At 36.0% G+C, this 25,859-nt stretch overlaps 1 protein-coding gene across 1 annotated transcript in view; it reads left to right on the plus strand.

Annotated features, from left to right (window-relative positions):
- The window catches only part of PARD3B (par-3 family cell polarity regulator beta), an 882,400-nt gene that overhangs the window by 333,367 nt on the left and 523,174 nt on the right, over positions 1 to 25,859 (plus strand). Inside the window, 1 exon segment of the mRNA XM_054700017.1 lies at positions 11,036 to 11,207. Coding sequence (XP_054555992.1) covers positions 11,036 to 11,207 — 172 coding nt within the window.

Genomic DNA, 25,859 nt, shown 5'->3' on the forward strand with positions numbered 1-25,859 from the left:
CAGCTCAAGTATATAAAGATACTCTCTGAAAATTTTAATGATATAGTAAGATCTCATTGTTTTTTTCAACCTATCAATTCTTTGTCTTTAGAAGGTGGTGGCTTTATCATCATTCTCTGCAGAGATTTCTTATCTGAGATCTGTTGAGTTGTCTTAAAAGCAAAAAGGTTTCTTTTTTTTCTTTTACGAAATAGACTGCTCTATTTGTAGCCAAGTCTCATAAATTAAAATACTTGTCAAAATAAATGAATAGTATGTTTGTTATATTCATGACTTAAAATCACATTTGATTGCTTACTCATTAATCCACAAAATTAAGCAATACACCCTGGATTGCAGTCATTAGTACAAATAAGCAGTTCTTCTAACAGTCAGATGTGATGGAGAACACTGTACAGTTGTGTTTGTTTCAAAACTAGGTATGTTAATGTGCAAATTAGTTTTACAATTTCAAAAGGTTTGCTGTGGAAGAAAAGCAAATACATAAATGTAGCCCACAAGGAAACAGAGTTGGAATCATAACATCCCAAGTACCTTTTTGATGTAGAAACTGTAAATGCAGTTTTACCTTGAACCTCAAAGATATGCAGAAGTAATTTTGCCCTGGATCAGAATAGGAGCCTACATAGTAATGGAAATTACCTTTGTCCTAATTGGATGGTAAATTGAGGCATAGAGAGATGGTGTCCACATCAGCTTACATATATCTCTGTAACAGCGGCTTTGTGCTCCCTCTTGGATAGAGCAGAGAACTTGGATTGCTGGTCTACCTAACCCCTTCCATGTGCTTGGTATTTGAAGTCAGTTGTATTTCAATTCTTGCTCGTAAAATGAAGACAACAGTGATTTTCTCATAAGGTTTCTTGTGAGTATGAAATAATATATATACACACACTCAGGACAGTATCTGACATGTAGTGCAAGCTCTGTAAGTATTCATTAAATAAATATGTAAATACATATATGTACACACACACTATTTAAGTGATATGAACCATGGTTTCAAGTAGCTTACAGTTTACTTATAGAGATAAGTAAATTAAGACTCTTTATTCCATATGACAGGTGATAACGGAAATATGGACACAGTATTGTAGGAATATCAGAGAGCCTGGTGGAAGTCCTTTTATGAGACACTTGAAGTTTATTTTGAAAACCATGAGACTATAATAAATTTTAGGCTGGAGCAAACCACACTAGATCTATATGATGGAAAGTCCACTCTGACAATAGTGTTGTGCATAACTGTCAGGGGGCTGGACTTGAACCCAGAAGCAAATTAACACACTTGCTGTGGAGTACCTGGCCAGAGGCATTATGACATTTCATTGCATTGAAATAATCCCTCCAGAGAAAAACCTGCCTTGCATTCCAGTAAGTTATCCCCTTGGAGGATCTATTGACATTCCTCAAATGCCTATGGTAACACTGATCTTGGCTAGGAGCTTACCAAACAGTATGCTTCTGAAGCAATGATAGTTGTGGTTTGGTTTGAAAACAGAAATGACAGAGAACTAGGGAGACTAAAACTGACTAGTGACTTAATTGTCAGTATGGGCATTACAACACTGTAAATGTATGCATACTTTATAACTTAACAAAATATTTTTCCATGTGCTGTTTTGTTTTCTAGTGTCAGATATACTTGCTTCAAATAGAATACTTTTTCAAAAAGTGCAGGTTACAGGTATGATTTAGGTAGAATAATTTGAAGAAAAAGTCATTTGTGTGTGTATATGTGCTTGCATTTGGAAACATTCTAGCTTCTATTGCGTCTCTATTTCCAATAATCTACACTCTCAAGACCTCCAAAGGCATGGGATTCGATGAAATAGAGAAACCATTTAGTGATATGCTGGGTAAATACCAGGCAAAGCCACCTACTGGTTTGGGATAATCCTTGAAAATTCCCCAACTGATTTAGCTCAAGTATCATCCACTTTGTTGTATTTCTATCACTTCTAATGTATGTAATTCTGGGACAGTAGAAATACTACTGACAATGTAGATATATTGAGCCTTTAAAGTTTCTGACAATTTTGTTATCCGGGTGACTTCTGTATCAATTTTCTTTTCTCATAGCTACACCTCCCACCTCTCCCCACCACCAGGGTCCTCTAGGATTGGTTTGATGGCTGCTTTGTGACCTGAATGGGACCCATGGCCAGACTACTGGTGTGTGTGATGAAGTGCACAGAGGAAAGGGCTCTCAGGTTTTTGCCCTGTGTATATGAAACCTGGGTTGTGAACGTTGTTTCATAAATGGTGAGCTGTGATTATTAATAAAGAGAAACAGTGCAGCAAACACACACACAAGAGTTTCTCAAACTTGTCCAGTGATAGCATATCATTGTAGAAATTTTAAGTCTGTCAGAGAAAATATATGACTTGGTATCAATGTGTTTAATGTATACTTAGCTTCTTAGCTTACTAAAGAATTAAAAGAGACAAAAGTATTTTTTCTGAAATATTGGTAGTGTTTTAATTGGCTATTTTTTTGGTTATTGTGGGGCAATTTAGGCAGCTGTCTCTTTAAAAGGTGATAAGGAAAAATAGGATTCTTAGTATAGTAGAATAAATCATGCTATTTTCTTTAGAATTTCACTTAAAGCTAAAAGTTTGTAAAGGTCCCTATTATGGATTTTCAGTTTGGAGAGGAAATGAAAATTGGTTTTATCTCATTTACTGAATGTCGATTGAACTTTCTGAAAATCAGAACTGTTACATCCTTGCTCTGAGGATGCTAGATCTGATGCAAGCATCTGAAGAAGATGCTAATGTGAGCCTGCTAATTTTTAAAATCTGGATTAAATGCTTTTAGCTAGCTGTCAAGATCCTATGAAGGAAGAGAACCTATTTTGAAACCTTTGTTTAAAGTGGCATAAAATTAGCTCACAAAGCCAATTGTTATTTAGTTACAAGCAGATGCATACATTTAAATGAAATTCTGCAGTGTTTCACTCTCTTCCCAAAGGTGATAATGTGTTTTCCTCTACTTGTGAAATTGTTGTAATTTCACAGTCTTACTTAGATTTAATTGTGTTTATTAAGATTTGAGACAAATGATTCCAATTTTATTTTGTAAGATACTGGTTTTCTTCTTTGTCTTTTAATTTTACTTGATGGTTGTCAGTAACATGGAATATGTAGGAAACTGTAAGAAATAGCAATAGGTTGTTAAATTCATTAGTTTACCCCCAAAGAACTCAATATGAGAAATACCACTTTCTTAGTGGTATAGTGCTTCACTTGATGTGTAATTAAAATAAAGTCACATATTTCTCAGTGTAATTCCTAATACAAAATGTACTATTATAAATACAGTTGTGAGCATTTGGATCATTCTTTATTATTCCCTGTGTAGGCTAAAGATAGTAGCATCAGATTATGAAAATTTGAGCTATAAAAGTGACAGAATGCCATAGGTTGACAGCAGAGCAAACCACACCATGAATATTGAGGGACTCTGCAATAAATATACTTCATGGCATTTATTGTTAAAATATTTACTTGTCAGTATAGAAATTAAAGGCATTGGTATATGGCTTTGAGTTATGCTAGATACAGAACTGACATCCCAGACTGTGTATTGCCAGGTCAACTGTACACCATGTCTAAGGGTTATGTGTTCTTGTGTGATGAATAGCAAGAAAAGAGAAAAGCAAAAATTACCTATTTGATGTGTTTGATCTTGTTACTTTCTCTGTTCCTCTGTCAATCCTCTGATGAAGAGATTAAAGAGAAGAAATAATGTAAAAGCAGAGTAGGAATAAACAAGTCAAGTGGGACTCAGTCTGGAAGCTGGGGAATGGTAGGTATGGGAGGAAAAGGAATTAGCATTTAACCTTCCATTGTATACCAGGGCCTGTGCTAAGCATTCTGGCATGTTAAGAGAGATTATCAAGGAAATTAATGGTCTATTCCCACCCTACGCATACCCCGAAACACACACATGCACACACACATATACACACCTTTAGTAGTGATACTGAAGGTAATAGCCACATTATTTGAGTATAAAAGCAGGTCTGAGTTCTTGAAGAGATGTGGCTGATGTGAAATTGTGAGAACACATGGTTTTTTCAAGTCTGTTACTCAGAACCATGGATATTGTAAATGATCCAAAGTTCTTTTATTTCTTTTTTAACTTCTAAAGTTTTTCTGTTATTGTTTATTTTTTCATTATTTTGATTTTTACAAGGCAAGTATGAGAAAAAATATTAAAATATTCTCTAAAATAAAATTTATGGATGATATTTTTTCTAACAGAGTCCTCACTTCAGGTGCTCCTTCCACATACCCTGGAAAGGGGATATGGTACACAGGAGAAAGGGACAGTGTAGTTACCAAAACTAGTGCCTCATCTTTGAATTGGGAATGCCATCAGCATTAGCATTTGAGACCTAGTTACTGAAAATAATTTGTACATGCCATATCAGTGTATTTACCTTTATGTATTTTCCTAACTCCTATTTATAAGGTAAATATGTTCTTAAGAACATATGGGGCCTCCCCTGGTGGTGCAGCAGTTGAGCTCTGAGCTGCGAAGCTACCTGCAGCCTCTGCAGCGCCAGTTCGATCCCCAGCCACCGGCGAGGGTCCCACATGACTCACAGACCTCTCCTGCCACCAGCTGCTCCCCTCAGCAGTGTATTTCACCAGTCTACCTGTTCTGTACCCTGCTCTGGCTCTGGTGAATTCTCTCACCCTCCCGTGCTTCTAACTGTACCCAGTGCTTGTATAAATAAATAAATAAATATTTTTTTTTTAAAAAAAGAAAGAAATATACTGTACTTTGACATTTCAAAGGCCCAAAACACAATAAACATATATAGGGGTGTGTGTGTGTGTGTGTGTGTGTGTGTGTGTGTATGTATTCCTGATACCTTAATTTTACTGACAAATACAAAAATCTTTTCATTTTAAAACAATCAAAAAAAAATCTGGTAGAGTATAAAATATAAAAGTCTCATGAATGTGTAAACTAAAGCTGGTCACTTCAATTTTGAGCTTATGGCATACCAATCCAGATGTGCTTCCATGCCTCTGGAGGCTAATTCACATCACTTTGTTCTTAAGGTACTTAGGGTGACACATCTAGAAACATGGGACTGGAAACATCAAAGCTAGAGATTGGAAGAAAAGTAGACAAAGGAGGGTTTGGCGCTAAATTGTCATCCCGCCGACTTCTCCCTCCATCCTTAATCCCCTCCTACTTCAACACTTCTGGTCTGTCACAGACCAAATAAGATTTTCCCTTTTGAAAATGAGTCTGAAAGTGAACTAGAAGAAGCAATATGCATTTTAGGAGCATCGTGTAGCAGAAGCAGTTTCCCCCAGTGAGAGACAGAAAATGAGGATGTTCTCCCAAATAATATTGCAACCAAAACCAAAATAATGATGGTGACACCTTGAGTGTCTTAGGGCTATGTGTGTGCAGGTGTGTGTGTCTACATATACATATATGTATATATGTCATTTATAACCATCCATTTAAAAATCTTTACTTTGAATATTCTAAAAACACCTGAAAAAACTTTTATTTCCTTGCTACATTCTTGTCTGTTTTGCCTCATTTTACTTACTTTATTCTAACAGTTATGTGTTAGTAGTCTATTCTGTCATAAGCCATGTTCTAGATGATGGGGTCAGTTAAATAAAAAAATAGACAAAGGTTACACTCTTCTTGAGTTTACATTCTGGTATATAATGTGGAAACAAGCAACAGATAAGACAAATAAGAAAAGATACATAAGGGCTGAGAAATGCTCTAAAGAAAAAAGAAGGGACTGCGTGGAGTAGTTAGGATGTTGCAGTTGGGATAATGCGGCCAATGAAAGCCGGGCAGTTGAGGGTAGATATGAAAGCTAGAGGAACAAGCCATGAGGGTATCTGATAAAAGAATAGTTGGGCAGAGAGAGCAGCAAATTCAAAGACACTGGAGCATGTACAAAGAGGAAGTATTGATGTATGCCATTATGAGAACAAGAGACAACAGTCAGAGAGTGAGGTCAGAAATGAAATTGCAGGGTCATGGGCTTCACTCACAGTGAGCTGGGCAGGTATTACACTGTCCTCATCAGAGAGACATGATCTACCTTATGTTTTCCCAGCATCACTCCGGCTGCATTATTGAGAATAGATTGAAAAGCACATCTGTGGGAGTAGAAGACCAGACATGAAGCTATTGCCGTAATCCATAGCTGGTCCAAAGTGGTGACAGTGGAGGTGGTAGAAGTCGCCAAAATCTGGTTATATTTTAAGATTTATTGATACAATAAATGGGGGATATGAATGAGAAACAGGGGGGAAGGGAAGAGACAAATAAAGAGGGGTAAAGAGTAAGAGTGACTATAAATTTTTTGATCCTTGCAACTGGAGGAAGGATTGCCATTCATTAGAATGTGAAAAACAAGAGAAGAGCTTCAGAGCTTTTTTTTTTTTTTTTTTTTTTTTTGACAGGTTAGGCACTTGACCATATGATCCTGGAGTTCAGAAGGAAGCTCTGAGTTTGGAGGTTTAAATTTGGAATTTATGAACATATAGTTATTTGCTTGACACTAATGAGATTACCAAACAAATTTATATGTTCTTTTTTACATTTATAATGATGAGGAAGAATAAGCAAAAGGAAACATAATGGCGGGCTGAGAGAATTAAAGGTAATTTCATGAGTGTGTTTTCTTGGAAAGCAGGTGCGGAACGTGATTTTAGGAGGAGGCCATGATCATCTGTGTCCTAAGCTCCAGCCAAAGAGGTGACTTTAAAGTAATAATCTGAAAAATGTTTTTGACCTTGGTAGGAGTGGTTTCAGTTGTGTAGAGGGTACGAGCCTGGCTAGAGTGGTACTGTCAATAAATTATGGGAAGAGAGTGTTTTGAATCTTCTCTGTGCACTGCTTCTTCAAATTTTGCTTTAGCAGGAAGGTAAAAAAAATAGTGGTACTGGAGGATAAAAGTGGGTCCTGAGAAGGTTGTTTTGATTTTGTGGGATATTTTTGTTTTGATTTTTTTTTAAGATTTATTTTATTTATGCATACAAGAGCTGGGGTGTGTAGAAGTGCAAAGGAGGCGGGGAGGGGGTGGTGAGAGGATTCACCAGAGACAGAGTGGGGAGCGTGCTGAACAGTCAGATCTACTGAAATACACTGCTGAGGGGAGCAGCGGATGAGATAGGAGAGGTCTGCTGCACCATGTGGGTTAGCTCCCTGGGAGGAGATCGAACTCATACTACAGTGGCTTTGATAGCTTCATAGTGCTGAGACGTAACCCCTTCGGCCACCAGAGAGGCCCAGCTTGATTTTTATTAGTTGTTTTTTGCTTTTTGTAGTGGGCACTGGTGGAGGAGAATAGAATATATAGCATATTTGTAGACTGAGCTTTCTGTTTGTTTCTGAGGATTAAATGTCTATGTACTTATAGAGACTTGTGGGGACAGAAGTTTTGGTTGAAAGTAAAACTGTGTGGACAGATCATTTTGGATCATGGGGTCTTTGGGAAATGTCAGTACTGCACTGGGTGACATGAAAATACTGGCATCCCAGAAGGAGACCAGAAGGCACTCCAGAAGTTGAATAGTGCTGCAGAAGAGAAAAGCATCCGAATCAAGTATTGCCTATTTGCATTTTGCATAGAGTTTAGGTTACTTGCAGTCATTAAGGTATCACTGAAAACTCTTCACATGCCACAGTTTCATCTAGAAGGAACACTAACAAAACAAACTTCTTTTAAATATAATTCTTTTTTATGTCCAACTCATCTCTGTGGTAAAGGTAATTTTGTTTTTGTTTTCAATTCTATTTTTTTTTAAATTGAGGTAACATTGGTCCACAACATAGTGCATGATTGGGAATATAGGTACCTACTTTTCCATATATACACCACACCCACCACCAATATACCCATAATCCTCCACCCCAATTCCACTGGGCTCCCTGCCCCGATTTCTCCCAACCCTAACACTCTGGTAACCTCAATTCTGCTGTCAACAATCTAAGGTTTGTTTTGTTTATTTTTGTGTGTTCCTTTGTTTTTTTTTTCCTTCTAGAATGCACACATATAAGTGAAATCATCCATCATTTGGCTTTCTCCTTGTGACTTATTTTGTTTAGTGTCTAATCTTCCAGTTCCATTCATGTGATTGCAAATGGAAAGAGTTCATCATTCTTACAGCTGAGTAGTGTTCCATTGTGTATACGTACCACACCTAATTCATCCATTCAACTGTCCTTGGGCACTTAGGTTGTATCTATAAATTGGCTATTGTAAATAGTATTGCAATGAACATAGGAGTGCATGTGTCCTTTAAATGAGTGTTTTTGTATTTGTTGGGTTGATATCTCTAGGAATGAACTTGCAGGATTATATGGTAGGTTGATTTTTAATGCTTTGAGAAATTTCCATTTTGTTTTCCATAGGGATTGAATCTGTCTGCATTCCCCCATATAGTGTACAAATGATCTTTTCCCACACCCTTCCTAACACTTGTTATTTCTGGTTTTATTAGTATGGGGCATTCTCATATAAGTGAGGTGGTATCTTCTTGTGGTTTCGATTTGCATTTCTCTGAGAGTAAGTGATGGTGAGAGTTCTTTCATGCATCTGTTAGCCATCTCTATGTCTTCTTTGGAGAAGTCTATTTAGCTCTTCTGCCCATTTTCTTTTAAGTGGATTCACTACTTTTTTTCTGAGGGGAATGATAATTTTTAATGGGTGTAAAGGCAGTGAGTGGAGATCATTTGTATATGCTGGACACCTTGAAAATCATTGTGCCTTCTGTTTAGATACTAGAGCAGTGGTTAATTAATAAATTTCTGTAATGCTGTCTTCCATGAACTCTGTAACCAATAATGAATCAGGTAATCTTGATAACAAGGACCTCCAACATGATTTAAATTAATTATCTATGTTAAAACATGTGTAAGTCTGTGTATAATGTAGATGTTGAGATGAAGGATGGATGTAGAATTTATTTGCTTAATACAGAGTTAGGAACCAGTTCTCTTCCTTCCAGGATTAGAGACTATATATCAACCATCTAGACATTCAGCAGTATAAAATCTGCTGAGACAATTTCTGTCAATGTTGGGCTTGGGAGACAGACGAAGAAATTCATTAATCAAAGAGTTTGAGATTTGAGAGACCTCTCGGACTCACTAACAACATCTTGGAGAAGAATCCTGTATTGCCATTATCTGCAAAGGGTGAATTTAGTAGTATGGAAAACTCTGAAGTATCCTAAGCAAAGGTTATATAATAGCCATCAATGGGTTATCGATTTTAATTTTTGTTTAGACTTGTGATTAATATTCTGTTTTTTCTCTTTTCCCCAACTCATTTCATGCATATGCTAAAGTAACTAAAAGTTAAGGATGTAGAAAGAAAAGAAGGCATTATCCTTAACTTACACAAAATTGTTCTTAATAACAGTATAATAAGCCTTTTTTCTAGTAGATTAGTACATTGAAATAAATGTTAGTAAATGTGTTATAATTCACCAGTATGCAAGATTGACATAGTTATGTCATCAACTCATGAAGAAAATAATACCACATTTTAAAAATTGATTTAATTTTTTTTCAGTATTTAAAGTGTTAACTTCATTTTGGTCAGATGATTAGAAGGATATAGGTCTACTGATTATTTTATACTAGAATAATCTTTCATTATTAATCTATTTAAGTCTTATCTCAAATCAGTTCATCAGTGCTACCAATTAAAAATAGAAAATGTATGTGCTCAATTTCAAGAATTAAAAATAATGCCTTGGGAGTAGCATTTCTTTCCTGTGGTGAGAGGATTGTTGGATTTTCCAATTAAAGAAGTCTCCATACTGAAAATGAGTAGTCAATTATGAAAATTATTTTTGAATAGCCAATTTGCATATCCTTAATTGTATTCATTTCTTTTGAAAGGCTAAACTTGAAATTTATGATGTTTTTATTGGTTACTCCTCCACTAGTGTTATTAATACTATTGCCAACAAGGTTCCCTTGTGATTGGAACTTTGAGTGCCTTTCCTGAATAAATGTTTGAATCATAAATAGGTTTGTTTTATTTAATGAATGGAAAATAAAGATTTACTAGCAGTTTTCAAATTTGCACATGTTCCATTTTAGTAGGTTGACAGTTGCATTTCTGAGCTGCCTCCTGCATTCTCATTTGAACTATTACACATTGGGTGATAGAAACCTTTGGAGTTCCTCAGTGGTGCTGCTGTCTCATGGCCAAAATGCAGTTTCTGGAGGGTTGCTGCTACTGTTTACACATCAGTGTTTGCACAGAGCATAAATATTTTATTGTTTGCCCTCATTTTATGAAAAAAATATTTAGAAATGGGCAATTAAGTATTTATATTAATGACAAGAAGTGTTCTCATATAATGTAAAATTGAGATGAAGATGGAAATAATTAGGTTAGACTGCTAATGTTTCATCTCATTGTATTTGCATACATTGGACTCAAACTAGTCAACGTAGTCATTCATGAACACCGTAGAAAAAGAACATGTTAAAGTGGGTATAAAAAAATGGGATATCTGTGTGAAAGATAAACACAAATTGTGTGTAAATTTAAAGATGTATTTGTTTGGCTGACTATGATTGTGTAAAAGGAGAGCAATAATTAAGGAGCTATAATATCCTCAGCTGAGACTAGCATGTCCTCTTCTACCATCTGAGTCTGTTGTTTCATTTCCACATATACAATTTTTATTTTGGAGAGCTGTCTTAAAAGAGAAAGATACTAACATCCTTTTCAGAACATTAGAAAATGTTGTGAGGGGAGAAGGCAGCTATTTCATTCCTTCAAGTGAGTTTGCCACATTGGTTCTCCATTTCAGGAATAGACGAACAACAAAAACCATTAATTATTGGTGCTTCTAGACATAATGTTGAATTAACAGCTGTGGTATAGTGACTTTAAAGTTTTCAAAAGTCATTTCTGTTAAAACTAAATAAAGAACACCATTATTTTGATACAGTCCTGGTATTGTGTGCATTCTCCAAAGTAATTCGTGTTGTTGAATCTGTTTGTAGCTTATTGCTGTGTTTGAAGAACAAGAACCTCTACACAAGATTGAGAGCCCCAATGGAAACCCTTCAGGTCGGCAGAGCCCAGATGCCTTTGAGACAGAAGTGGCCGCCCAACTGGCTGTGTTTAAACCAATCGGTGGGGAAATCGAAGTAACTCCTTCTGCTCTGAAATTAGGTATGTGCATTTTTAGTGGTATGCTTTTCATCTGGTTGAAATACAGTATCTGTGAATTGCTTCTACTCTATGAACTTATCTTGCTAGTATCTTTAAAGAAAATCAGTTTCTCTTTTCTCAAAATTATTTTTTTTTACATTGCTCTTTTTAACTGATAATCCCATGGCAAGTGGATGCATTTGTTTTCTTGAATTCAGGTGATTCTGAATTACATGCTCTTGCAGCATCATAGAGGAGGAGTTGAACTGTCAAATGATCAGGTTCCTCTGTAGCCTGTGAACATCATTTTAATAAAAGCGCATGGAAAAAAGTCATTTGGAGAAAGCTAAGGGTTATCAAGGAATGCAGACTCATAATAAAGGTCACTTTCTGTTTTAGGTAACTTCATTTCCTCCTGAAGCTATATATCTCAGAGTTTGAGGAAGACATTTTGAAATACTTTTATAATTTTCTCTTACTGTTTTATTCAAACAAGAGCAGCTCACTCAGTGATTTTGCTCAGAATTATTTCTCATTGTATTTGTGTTGAAGTGTTGGTAAAAAGAAAAAGTAAACATTCTTTTAAAATTTTAGTGAATTAGCAACTAACAACTCGAAGAGAAATAATATGTCAGTTTTTGGTGATACCTCTTAGAGATAAATTTTGGTCAGTTTAACAGCATGAAACTTTTGAAAATCCACTAATATTTTGGTGGTTGCATTTTTTCTCCTATCGAATGTATATATACATTTTTGAGACTGCTCTAAGCGTTTTGTATAGGTAAATTCTCAAGCTAGAGCAGGTGTTTCCCACTGTGCAAGGGGAAATCTTACTTTCTTTAAAGCAAGCATATATTTAGAATCATAAAAATTGTACATAGTATCTTTCCCCCATTGAGAACTGTAAAGTTTATTTTGCATAAAGCATATTTTACATACACACTACTGGATATCCATGTTTTGTGCTAATTTTCTGGAAAGCATCTTTAGGTGTCCTTTTAAAATGAACCCAGTGGAAGTTAATGACCTGTGATCTTCTGGTTTTCCTCTGTATCTGGGAAGCCAAGCTGGTAAGGCAGTCTGCTGGAATAGGGCTTGGGGGGTGCCTAGGCAGCTTCTCTTCACCGGGAGTGAGGTTTGTGGCCACAGCAACCTCACAACCCTATTATTCATTTGCATAATGGATGCCTTTTTATCCATTATGCAAATGTACCAGAGGAAAATTAGGCAATAAGGGAAAGACGAAAGGAGAAAATTGCTCTTGCTGGTTTTAATATTCTATTTATAAGTAAGCTCTGTGGTCTTCAAAAGCCTAAGCCTCGGAGCACCCCTTTCTGGGAATTTCACCTTTCTCTTATGAGCTTTCTCAGGAAAAAAAGTTTGTTTTGTTGAGCTTTTTCCGTTTCTTTCCGCTGAAATGTCAGAAAAATTTAATGTTGACTGCAGGAAGAAAAGTAAACTGAGGTTCCTCTTTGTGGAAAGTGAACTTTCTATCTCTTTCTTAATGTTTGGTAAAAGAGATTGAAAATAATTTAAATAGTGACTATTTATTAAATAAGCCATGTTCTGAGCTTAAGGAAGTACACTGACCATTTTAAATCTTTTACTCTTAACAACTCATTTAAACCTCATAATACTTACTTGGGTTCCATTAGTATCCTTATTTAAGAGATGAGGAAACGGGAACAGAGTTGTCAAGTAACTCATCCAAAACTACATGTTTATTAGGTGGTAAAACTAGAGTTTGAACTCTTATTGGCTCCAGTGTCAGGAGTCATTGTGATGTGCTACCTCTTAAATGCCATTCACAAAAAAGGTAATTGATATAATTTTACTGGGATTTGCTTTGTGAATATAAATATATATATATATATATACACACACACACACACACACGCACACACACACACACACACACACTGTGAACATGCTGTACTCCTTGATTCACAAATCCCATTATTACTAGTATTATAGATTACATTATGAGATTAGTTAGCTTTCCTAATAAATTGATAAATGTTCCCTTCCCATTATTAGGCCTGAAACCATGGCACCATATCCAAGCTTTTTCCTTCCCAAACTCTACCATTTTCTTTAGCCTCCATGTCCATGGTCACTGCAGCAGGCCAGAGTTTTATCATCAGTCAGACTATTGGCCTCAAGTGGATCTCTTTCCTCACAGTGTCTACTTTCTCCAATCCCTGCTTCTGCCAGAATGCCCTCTCTAAATTGCAAATATGATTATATAACTCCCCTGCTTAACAACTTCAGTGGCTTCCTATTGCCCAGAGAACCATGACCAAACTCGTTAGCAAGCTGACGCAGATGGTTCCTCAGTATTAGCTAGAGGAATTGAACGGGATGAATAATAAAAAGAAAAATCATCCCTTATCCAACATCATGATTCTATCAGATTGTATCCTTTTCATTTCTGAAACTTTAAGAAGCAAAGTAAAATATATTTATCAGGCTACTTAGAGAAAATAAAGAAACAAGGCCAACAACCAGCTTTGATTTCTGCCCTTTCAATTTTCCTTTTGCTGCTCTTTGGGGAGGGTGTGGTCATAGGTGGGCCAAGTGTCATCTCTGGAGGAGGCATTTCCTTCGCAGCAGGTATAATGTTTTGTCTCTTTGGGATGTGGCCTAGTGGTGCTTTCAGGACCACCCTGAGGTCCTGTTTAGATGAAAAATTTCAGATGTGGAATAGCAATTGTAGTCAGTGATTCATCATAATAGGGTACATATAAAAAGCCAAACACCCAGTATCAGTCCTTCATCTCTAATCCTTGCTTGGCTCTCAGGGGCTCTGAAATGGTTCTGATTCTCCTGGGACTCACTCATCCTGGTTGGTCTACTCTTACTGGTTTTCTCTCTTTAGATCCATTCAAAAGAACAGGATTTTTAATCAGCCTCCATGCTTTTCTCTCTTAAGGAGACACAATTCAACAACAAATATTAGGAATCAGGACATTTCCATGGTTAGGTTAATCATCAAAAATTTCCTTTGCTGAGGGCCTCCCTGGTGATGCAGCAGTTGAGCACTGGGTTGCGAACCACTGGGTTGCGAACCACTGGGTTGCGAACCGGTCGCCAGCGCCGGTTCAATCCCGGCCGCCGGGTGAGGGTCCCACATGGCGCGCAGACCTCTCCTGCCGCCCGCTGCTCCCCTCAGCAGTGTGTTTCGTCAGTCTGCCTGTTCTGTTCCCCGCTCTGGCTCTGGTGAATTCTCTCACCCTCCCGCGCTTCTGACTGTACCCAGTGCTTGCATAAATAAATAAATAAATAAATAAATAAATGTTTAAAAAAATAAAAATTTCCTTTGCTGAGATCTGAAATAAAAATATACTTAATGTCTTTATTAAGAATATTTTACATCTTTATATGTATTTTTATATTTTGAATATAATTTTTCTCTTTTGGCAACACAGAATGATAAACCAGTGTACTGTTAAAAACCAACAACAACTTTTCTCACATACATATAAAGTTGAACCCTTGTTTTCTTCCTTTTTCTTCCAAGATGAAATACTTTATATGCAGAATATGCAGACAGTTCATAGTTACAGGCTTTTCATGAGCTCGCTGCTTCTTCTCTGCCCACCTACTGCTACTTCTCTGCCCACCTACATTCTTCCACAGTTACCTTAACAGGCAGCCACCAAAGGTCAATTACAGTCCCCGGATTTGCTACTCTTTAAAAAATCTCTGTGCCTCATTGGTCCTATTCCTTTTACCCAGCACACCCTTTTGCCTCTTTTCTACTTGGTGAGCCAAGTATGCCCCTTTTAAGCTCTTGCTCAAGTCTGACCTTGTTTATGAAGCTTTGTTCAAATATTCCAGATAGTACAGTATACAATAAACGTATTTCATATATTCTCTTTTAACAATGAAAGGTTGCAAAGGTGAATAAAAGAAATCTATAGACCTAAAGGCATTCATAGTCTCATACTTTGTAAGCTTAATGGGGTATATATTTTTAATTTATAAAAAGGAGTTTTATTTTTTTTTTTTTTTTTTTAAATATTAAATTTTATTTTTATATTCCCCCATACAATTGCAAACGCCCCATTCTGACCCCAATCCTTCCCCTCCCGCCCCCCCACCCCCCAAAAGTGTCTCTGGTTCATAGTTTTTTTGTTGATTTTGATTTTCACTTTCTTATATTCATTTTCCTGGTCCCTTATTTAAGTTTTCTAGATTCCTGCTATGAGTGAGACCATCCGGTATTTTTCTTTTTCTTTTTGGCTTATTTCGCTGAGCATGATCCCTTCCAGTGCCATCCATGTTGCTGCAAATTGCATGTGTTTATCTTTTTTGAATGCTGAGTAATATTCCATGGTATATATGTACCACATCTTCTTGATCCAGTCATCTATTTTTGGGCATTTGGGTTGTTTCCAAAGCTTAGCTATTGTAAACAGTGCTGCTATAAACATAGGAGTGCAGGTGCTCTTTGGAATTGATGTTTCTGTGTCCTTTGGGTAAATACCTAGGAGTGGAATTGCTGGATCATATGGAAGCTCTATGTTTAGTAGGTCCAGAAATCTCCACACAGCTCTCCATAGTGGTTGGACCAGTTTGCACTCCCACCAACAGTGCACAAGAGTTCCTTTTTCTCCACATCCTCGCCAACATTTGTTGTTGCTAGTTTTTTTTAATATGTGCCATTCTCACTGGTGTGAGATGGTATCTCATGGTAGTTTTGATTTGCATTTCCCTGATTACAAGTGATGTTGAACATTTTTTCATATGTCTGTTGGCCATTTGCATTTCCTCTTCAGAGAAGTTTCTTTTTAGCTCTTCTGCCCATTTTTTGACTGGATTATTTTCTTTGTTGTTGCTGAGTCTCATCAGCTCTTTGCAGATTTTTGTGATCAGTCCTTTATCATTAGTGTTGGGTGCAAAAATGTTCTCCCAGTTGGTGGGGTTTCTCTTTGTTTTTGTTATTGTCTCTTTTGCTGTGCAGAAGCTCTTTAATTTGATGTAGTCCCAGCTGTTTATCTTTCTCTTCACTATCACTGCTTTGGGTGATGTGTCTGTAAAGATGTCTTTGATGTGCAAATCCCGTAGTGTTTCGCCTATATTTCCTTCTATGTATTTTATGGTTTCAGGTCTTATGTCTAGTTCTTTAATCCATTTTGAGTTGATTTTTGTGTATGGTGTGAGGTAGTGGTCAAGCTTCATTCTTTTGCATGTAGCGACCCAGTTTTCCCAGCACCATTTATTGAACAAACTTTCTTTGCTCCAATGCATAGTCTTTGCTCCTTTGTCAAAGATTAGTTGACCATAAATCTGTGGGTTTATTTCTGGATTTTCTATTCGATTCCATTGGTCTGTATGTCTGTTCTTGTTCCAATACCATGCAGTTTTGATGATTATGGCTTTGTAGTATAGTTTGAAGTCTGGGAGTGTGATGCCTCCATTTCCTTCTTTTTTTTTCAGTAGAGCTTTGGCTATTCGGGGTTTTTGGTGATTCCATATGAATTTCATCAATAATTGTTCTATTTCTTTGAAGAATGCCATTGAGATTTTGATTGGAATAGCATTGAATCTGTATATTGCTTTTGGTAGGATGGTCATTTTAATAATGTTTATTCTTCCAATCCATGAGCAGGGGATGTCTTTCCATTTCTTTGTGTCTTCTTCTATTTCTTTTAACAGTGTTTTATAGTTTTCTTTGTATAGGTCCTTTACCTCTTAAAAAGGAGTTTTAAATCAAGTGGGCGACCACCTAATTCCAACTTCATTCATCTTAATTATTTCCTACCACTTATTTTCTAATGGGTTCCTAATGTAATACAAAATGACTAAGTCCCGATTCAGTCCTAACTAGCAAATCACTTCTAACAATTTAAAATTCTGTTTCTGTAATTGGCCAATGTTTTTTACTATGTGGCCTATAAATTGTTAAACTTAGACTCTATTGGGACATGAGGGACAAACAACGACTGGGATAGGAAAGAATCATATGCACAGAGTCATTTGGATTTTAAAATAACCTCATTCAGGAATTTCTAAATTTTCTTTGAAACTCTATGGTTTCTCTTAATGTCTCGGAATTTCTACAAATATTTCACTCTAGTTAATGGATAATATTTATCAAGCACCTAAATTCTATATGACGTTCTAATTCTTCATGTTCAGTCTTTGTGCAATTAGAATTGGTTAAACTGGCATGGAAGACAGGGATGCAGAAGACTGATTAGTAGGAAACAAAGAGAATTGGCAACACTTTTTCAAAATTATACAGCAAATAATCCTACCTCCACTTAGAAGAATTGTTCGCACCCATTGGGGCAACTGTTGTGAGATGCTGCTCTAGAAATACACCATTTCATAGAATTTCATAATTAGCTCTTTTGTAGACCATTGACATTTGTTTGCAAATGAGCAAATTAAAGCTTGGACTGACTCAGTGTGAGCTCTGATATCAAATAACTACTTGGATAAAAAATTAGAATGGAACCGGTGTCTCTTGGTTTCTAGTACAAAGTTCTTTCAATTACATGATATATTTTTGATTTTGTGTACAATTCATTTATCCATGTCTTTTTTTAATACTGTATCTGGTAAAATAGCACCTTACTATGAAAAGCTGTAAATCAAAAGTCAGTAAGGGAATAAAGACCAGAAAATAAAGATGGATAAAATTTAGAGTCTTCTGTAGGTTTCAGAAATGAATTAGCTCCTGTCTCATCTCGTGTGTGTGTGTGCATTCTTGAGTGTGCTTGTATATGTGTGTGTGTGTGCGGGAAAATTGCACCAAAATCAGTGTATTAAGGAGAATACTAAGTGGTATTTTTCTGTATGGTAGATATTTTTACACTCTTTTACAAATTACAATTATTTGATTATAGGACCTCTAGTTAAAAAAAAATAAATTAGTGGGAACTGTTACTTTGAAGTCTGGAAGAATAAGAGTCCTTAAGCATTCCCCCCCACTAGTCCCTATATTACCTTTAGGACCAGTGGTATTTGACCTTCTACTACTGCTCCCCCAACCCAACTTACCTGATATTCTGCTGTTCCCCAGGTGAGGCCATAATCCAGGATTGGCCCAATCCTCCCTTGAGATAGGGATCTGCTCCCAAACCCTACAGTATTTGATCTAGCTGTGTGCCCAGACAAGTCATTTAACCTTAATCTACCACAACCACTTTTTTCCCAATCAAAAAATAATTGGGGCACATTTGGGTTCCCATGGAAGTGAATATTTTGAACCAAGATCATCCAGGTCACTTTCTGGTGTGACACCACATCTCCCTGGCCCATAATTTCCTTATCTATAAAATTAGCCTTTTTGCTCTAATGGGCTATGATTGTCCTAGGATAATCTCATTAATACCACACTAACTTTGAATCAGATTCCATGCCCCATCAGTTCTCCTCCCATGGCCCCAATTAATTAGTAGCTTTATTTTGGAGCTTTTGATAATTTTTCTTAGTACTTCTTGACTAAAATTTGCTATCAGGTTCAAGTTTTCATGGGAAAACATTTCTTTATTATAATTGTATTTTGCAATGTAATTTAAACAGTGTGTCAGGATAAAAAGTACTTTAAACTTGGTTGATGCCATCCTTGTGATCTTTATTACCAAGATATAAAGCAATCTGATTAAAGTTTGGAGTTGAATGGTATTAGCTTTATTCTCCTCTTGTGTGTTAAACTTTGAAGATGAGCTACTTTCTGTTTGAAAGTGATTCTTGTTTTTGAGACTTGAAAGCTGAAAGGTGCCTCAGATGCTTTATTGTTGCCATGTGTGTTTGTGCTTCTTCAAAACTGAAATGGAAATTATGATTGTATGTTTGTTATAACATAATTATTTTCAAAACACTGAGTTCTCCTCTCTTTATTTTCAGTAGTTCTTAGAAAATATTGTATAGGCGTACATTAATGTTGGAAATTGTGACCCCCTTTTCTATCTGATTTAGACTAATTTACTGCAAAAGGGAAACATATGGGAACATTTGTCTGAATTTTTAAGGAAACTAAATCCCTTTATGGCACTGATCTTCAGGAAAAAATAAAAAGGGGGGAAGTTTATTCCTTTAATTAGGCTGCAGTGTGTAAGTAGCTGCTGTGCCCATAATGTGAGTTTAAGTATTGGCATCTGATCCTAGACAAACACACTTACACCACACACATAGCAGAACTAAAGCCAGGGGCTGGGCTGAGCTTCTGCTGGAGCCTTTGAATTCTGACTACAAAGCACACATGGCATGTGAGGGTTTCTTGTTGCTGGAAGTTCTCTCTGTGGGCTGAGAAGCCCAGAGTTGAAATTACCAGGGAACGGAGCTCATTTGCTTAGATGAATCCATAAGTCATAATTTGGTCATTGAGCTTCATCCTATTTGTTTCCTGTTGGAGCTGATTATTCAAAACTTAACAGCTATAGAATAGCTTTTCTTTTCTTTTTTCTTCCCTGGGAGCCTAGTATTTTTTTTCCCATACAGGCTTAGATGAATGATGTTGTAATTAGCTATGCTAACCTTGCCAGGCTATCATCAATCAGTCATAGCCATGTAGCCAACAAAGTGTGTGCGTGCTCTCCAGTAAGAGGGTAACTCAATCAGCTCTGAGGAGGTCAGTGTTCCTAACCCATGGGGCAACTTTCTTCTTTCACTATTGTTTTGGTTTTTATTTTAGTTTGTTTCTAGAGTAGGTGAAAAGTTGCTTGGGGGAAGAAAAAGTCAGTAAAAGCCCTAAGGTACTGGATTAAATGAAAGAATAAAATCTTTACCTAAAGACCCGCCACTCCTAAAGAATTTTAAAAGCTAATTACCAAGAATAATTTTTTGTTTTTATTGGTGAAGTACAAATGTGAAAGATACTGTCCTTCTCTGGTAACATATGTACTTCATAAGCAGTCAGTTCATAGCATTTTGTAAAAGTAACATGAGTTTTTGCTTGAAAGTATTCTATATTCTCAAATGTTATTTTAAAAGATATTTGTTATAAGATGTTAAGCAATAAAAATAAGCAAAAAATAGTATCATCCTACTAGAACAACTATACAGTTAAACGTTCTATCTTAGCCTTATTCCAGTATGTTTACTACCTATTTCAGTTCTTTTTTTTTTCTAATTTTCTAACATCTAAATTTAGTGCCAAAGTTGGTACAAATTTGTTACTACAATAGAAAAATGATTAACTGGAATTTGCATTAGGGCATTTAACCAGAGATATAAGATAGTATATGAAAAACGAGTTTCATTCTTTTTCTTTTCCAGCTGTATTTTCTAAGTTCATTATATGACTCAAAAAAGAAAAAAAAAAAAAAAACACAGAGAGTTCACTCTCTCCCCTTTGGCCTCTTGCCGATGCTGGACCCACACTGAGACAGAGTCCGCAGATCCTCTCATAAACAAATGGAATGAAAGGTCACCTTCCTACTGCTCACTTGATATTAGGCCCCTGGGTTTTCAAGCCTCTTTTGCAGATTGCTCTTAATAGTAAATTCAGTGAAGCCCTGTTTGCAGAGGCCTAGTCCCCATGCAGTGAAAATATTTTCAGCTATGCTGTCATATTCAGCTTCTTGTAGTTTACTTGGCTACTGGTAAAATGATTTGCAGTTTGACCTTATAATAAAAGAAAGGTAAGGAGGAACCCCATTCTCCCATTTCCTCCCCCCATGCCCGAGTCTCACTTTTCTCCCTTCCCCACCATTACAATCCCCATCTCTTGTAACCAGCCCCCAGGATTCTCTCTCCCATTCAAGTGCTATGAAACAGCCAGCCAGGGTGAAACAGAATGGCCTTCCCTTCTCTAACTATGCCTGCAGCTTTTTAGAACCTAGTAGGATTTTCATGTCTATTAACAAAGTGCTCTAAATTACTTATCTTTATTAAAAATTTCTTAAAGATATGACAGAGTTTGTGGCCCCAAAACAGATTCCTTTTCTTATATATTTCGAATCACACCTGAATTAATTATTTATAATAATCACACTGATTTCCTTTTGAACTACGAATTTCAGGAATGTTGAAAACAACTCAGAGAGTAAAGCCTCTTTGGTACTAACAACTTTAACATAGGTTTGGCCTTTGGGTTTTTATTTTTTTTCCGGTGTATGTGTGCATGCACATGATCTCTCTCTTCTTTTTTTTTTTTTTTTTCCCCTTTCCACCCAGATGGACAGGGAGGAAAAATCCACTAATTTAATTATTTACAGAAGATCCATCTTTAGGACAAGTCACTCTGAGTTGGACACGCTTTTGTGACTGGCTCAGGATTTTCTCATTTGCTTTATCTGATAAAGCCATATGATGAATTATGCCTTAATATATACACATTTGGTTATTTCCTTGTTCTTTATCTTATGTGAAACTTTACTAAGATCTTCAATTGACCCAATGAAAGTCAGAAATAATGAAACAGTTTGATCTGTTAATTCTCATATCTCAAGGTGATAAGAAAAGGTGACTGCCTTTGCTTAGCAATTGTTGCAAGAAAAGCTGTCTCCTTATATTTACCCTTTTAAAAAATGTTTACTGGATAAAGGAAGACAACCTCCCAGATTTTACCACCACACCCTGTCAATTTGCCATTGAAACAATGAATTCATCATGTATACACAGAAAATATTTATCATTGGCTTAATGGAAAAATCTTCATAGATGTTGGAAAATCCAGGTGACCCTCTAAAAATACCAGAAACATTCTGATTATGATTTTACATTTAAAAAAAGGCTTTGGGTTAAACTTTTCAAACTCCTTTACAGATGGAAGAAATTTGGTTCTCATTTTTTTTGTGAGTAAAATTAAAGGAAATTATGTGGTACATCTTGCTTATTTTCTTTTTGTTTATGTGGAAGATTTGGCTATGATTACTTAATGCATGTATATAGAATCTGGCATGATCAAGGAAAATAGGGTTTTTGCCTTTCCACAACCTATTTAAAATCATAATGCTTATATTTGGTGTTTCAACATAATATTGATTAAAAAAGACCATTATTTCAGATTCTATATTTCTTGAAATTATTGATAAGAATGGTATTTCCATATCCTCTTGCATTATGTGTTCTGAAAAATGGCATGGATAAAAGAAAGCTGAATGACTTTGTGTCATCTGGTTCAGCATAATATTGATGATCAATTAAACTCTACTTGTGTTTTTAAAACAAATAGACTTTCTACCCCAGAGAACTGAAAGCATGAGGAAAGCTTCTTATTTTTAGTCACAGTTCAGGAATAATGTCCTTTGACCTCAGAACTTTAGTTTGGTGTTAGAGTTAACTGCCCTTATGGCAGAAAGTTCAACATTCATACAACTAACATCTGCTCTTTTTAGGTAATTGGGCTTAAGAATATAGCTATGGAAATCAGTGTATCTGATGTCAATGCTAAAGAAGTTAGAGGAATCCCTGTCCCTGACTTCAGTTCATCAATGATTATTTATTACGAGACTAGTAGATCAAAAATATTAGGCTACCAGATATACAAGATAACACAAATCATAAACTTATTTCCAAGCTGCTTGCAATCTAGTTGCTGCTAGATTCACTGGGTGAATCTCTTCACTTGGTTAGTTTTCCATGTTTGTAATTTACAACTATGCTTTCAGTAATGTAGAACATGTAATCACAAAACCTTATAACTGAAAATATCTTACTCATAAGTAAAGTTAGACGTACACAAAGCTTCATGTGTGTCCCACTAGTCGTAGGAGATCTGTCCCATACCAATTACTCAGGTCTTCAGTTAATGGAGAGGTACATGGAAATAATAAAATGAGACTTTCTATAGTTTTCATTTACTATTTTAGGCAGTGTTAGTTTTATCTCATGTTAGATAATAAGAAATTACTAGGATCCCTAGTCTTACCACTCCCTCCAATAAGTTCCTGTGTTGTCTGATAGCTTTCCAAGGACCTGCTGGGTTGATGAATGAATATCCACCTATTTATCCATCTGTCCAGTTGTCCATTTCACCCATCCTTCTCCCTTAGGACACTTCAGTCAAAAGTACTCTTTTAGGGGCCTCCCTGGTGGCACAGCAGTTGAGCGCTGGGCTGTGAAGCTGCCCGCAGCCTCTGCAGCGCCAGTTCAATCCCTGGCCCACGGGCGAGGGTCCCATATGGTGCAACAGACCTCTCCTGCTGCGCCCGCTGCTCCCCTCAGCAGTGTATTTCGTCACTTTGCCTGTTCTGCTCCCCGCTCTGGCTCAGGTGAATTCTCTCACCCTCCCATGCTTCTGACTGTACCCAGTGCTTGTATAAATAAATAAAATAAATCTTTAAAAAAAGTACTCTTTTAATTGTAGGTAGTGAAATTGGACAGACTTCTACCTTGGTGATTTCATCAAATGCATTTTTCAGAAGAATTAGTTGCACCTAGATGGGAGGTAGATATCAAAGAACCACTCCTTGCTGTTTTTTCACTAAATTAGATTTCATAAATTATTGATTGAACTCCCAAAGGTGATCTTTTCTTTACAAAACCTTTAGACTGTAGTTCAGTCAAATTTATTTATATAATATGGAGAAGTTTGATAAAGTTCTATTTTCAATTCCTGTAGTCTTACTCAAAAACTGTTTCCAGTGTGTGCTCAAATTGTCTAACCAGGATTGCTCTAGGTTGAGCATTGATTGTTACATAGTGGGCTGGATTGAGAAGGAGTACCTTGACCAGCTTGGAAGTTTTCCTCAGAGAGATTTAGAAAATGAGTTTTACATTTTTTCCCTTCTTCAGACCAATCATTACCTTCAAAAATTTACTTGATATTTACTCAAAAATTAAATGTCTTTAAAAGGCCTCTCTTGACTGCCTTATTGCCTATTTTTTAAAATAATATTTAGCATTTGTTAGGTAGTTGTCATAAAATTGATATGATAATGTTCTGTCTTTACAAGGTGAACAATTATGTAAAGTTGTGTAAAATTTTGTCTAGAATTCATGTTTTCTTAAAAAAAATGTTTATTTTTTAGCACCCAAATTGCAACTTAAATATATTTGGCTTTATTTCTTCTTTAATCTCTTAAAGAAGCAAGCAGACAATGCATTGTTTCCAAAAGAAATAAGGGTCATAGATTATACAATAATATTTATTTACAATAGTAAAATGTACAAATTAAGAGCCCTAATCAAGAAACAAAATTGCCTTTTTTCACATATGGTTCTACCCTTTCCAAACTGAGTTATCTTAGATAAGTTAGGTAGCATCATTGTGTCTCAGTGTCTTTACCTGTAAATTGGTTGTATTGGTAAAAGCCATTATGAGTAAAATATATTCATATTGTGTGCCTTCCATATAATAGGTGGTAGATAAATACCAGTCATTTTATTATTTCCATGATTACATTAATTATTGATCATTTGGAAGAAATTTATAAAAATCTTCTTGTGTTTATGCATTTGATATTTAGATCTGGTCCTTTGTTTTCACTTTCCAACTGTAAACCCATAACATCATATGCTTTTTCATAAATATAAGTTCTGATCATCTTATGACTTCTCCTAAATATAAAATTTGTTTTTTTTTTCTCTCTTCAAGCTTGAAAGATAAATATAAAGTGGTTTATTGAAGTAAAAACAATAGCCAGGGACATTAATCAAAATATGATAATTGCTGTAAAGTTTTCAAATAATACATCTGTGCTTGTTTTTAGAGATTTGCAGAAGGGTAATTGCTTTGATGCTTTTTTATCTTTACTTAACTCAAGTATTTACTTTCATGTCCTTACCCTGATTTAGCATAAGATTCATAAGAAATTTTTTCACAGTTGATAAGTGCCTGCTATTCATGTTTGACAATACTTTACACAAGAGAATAAGAATTTATCCTTAATGTTCCATTCACCTAAGTGACCTAGACTACTGTATCAGTCAGGGTGCCAACAGGAGACAGATGGCATGCTCAAAGGTATAACTTAAGAGAATTTAATAACAGGATTATTTATGAACATGAGGCACCTAAATATTAAAAAGATCCCAGGCCTAAGAAGGTCAAGTACAGAAAATTCATACCAATCTGATAAGTGCTGCAGATGTTGGAGAGATATATACATTTGTCTATATGTACATACATATCTATATGTACATACATACATATATATGTATGTATACATATATATGTATGTATGTATTTGACAAAATGCCATAATCACAGTACTTAAAGAATGCCCAGAAAACATAAAAGAAAAGCAGCAACTTAACGGAAAAAAGAACTGTAATATATGTTTCATAAATTAGATATTTAAATAGCCAGTAAATATATATATGTGTATACATATGTGTGTGTATATATATATAAAAGTTCAGTTTCAGGACCTCCCTGGTGGTGCAAGGGGTTAGGGACCACACTATGAGGCAATCTGCAGCCTCTGTGGCACGAGTTAGTTCAATCCCTGGCAAGCCAGGGAGCAACCCACATGGCGAAGCAGACCTCTCCTGTCTTGCCCGCTGCTCCCGCAGCAGTGTGTTTCAGTCAGTCTGCCTGTTCTGTTCCCCACTCTGTCTCTGGTGATCCTCTCACCACCCCCGCATCTCTGGCCTGTGCCACAGATCTTTATGCATAAATAAATAAATAAATCTTAAAAAAAAAAACTTAAAAAGTTCAGTTTCAGACATCATCACAGAAAGACATATTAAAACCACATTGCCATTTTAACAACAGAACACAGCAATATGGGATTTTGATCCAGAATATTAAATAGCAGTAAGTCAATACTG

This window comes from Talpa occidentalis, unplaced genomic scaffold (assembly GCF_014898055.3).
Source record: "Talpa occidentalis isolate TD23 unplaced genomic scaffold, MPIMG_talOcc4v2.1 talOcc4.3, whole genome shotgun sequence".
NCBI classification, from domain to species: Eukaryota; Metazoa; Chordata; class Mammalia; order Eulipotyphla; family Talpidae; genus Talpa; species Talpa occidentalis.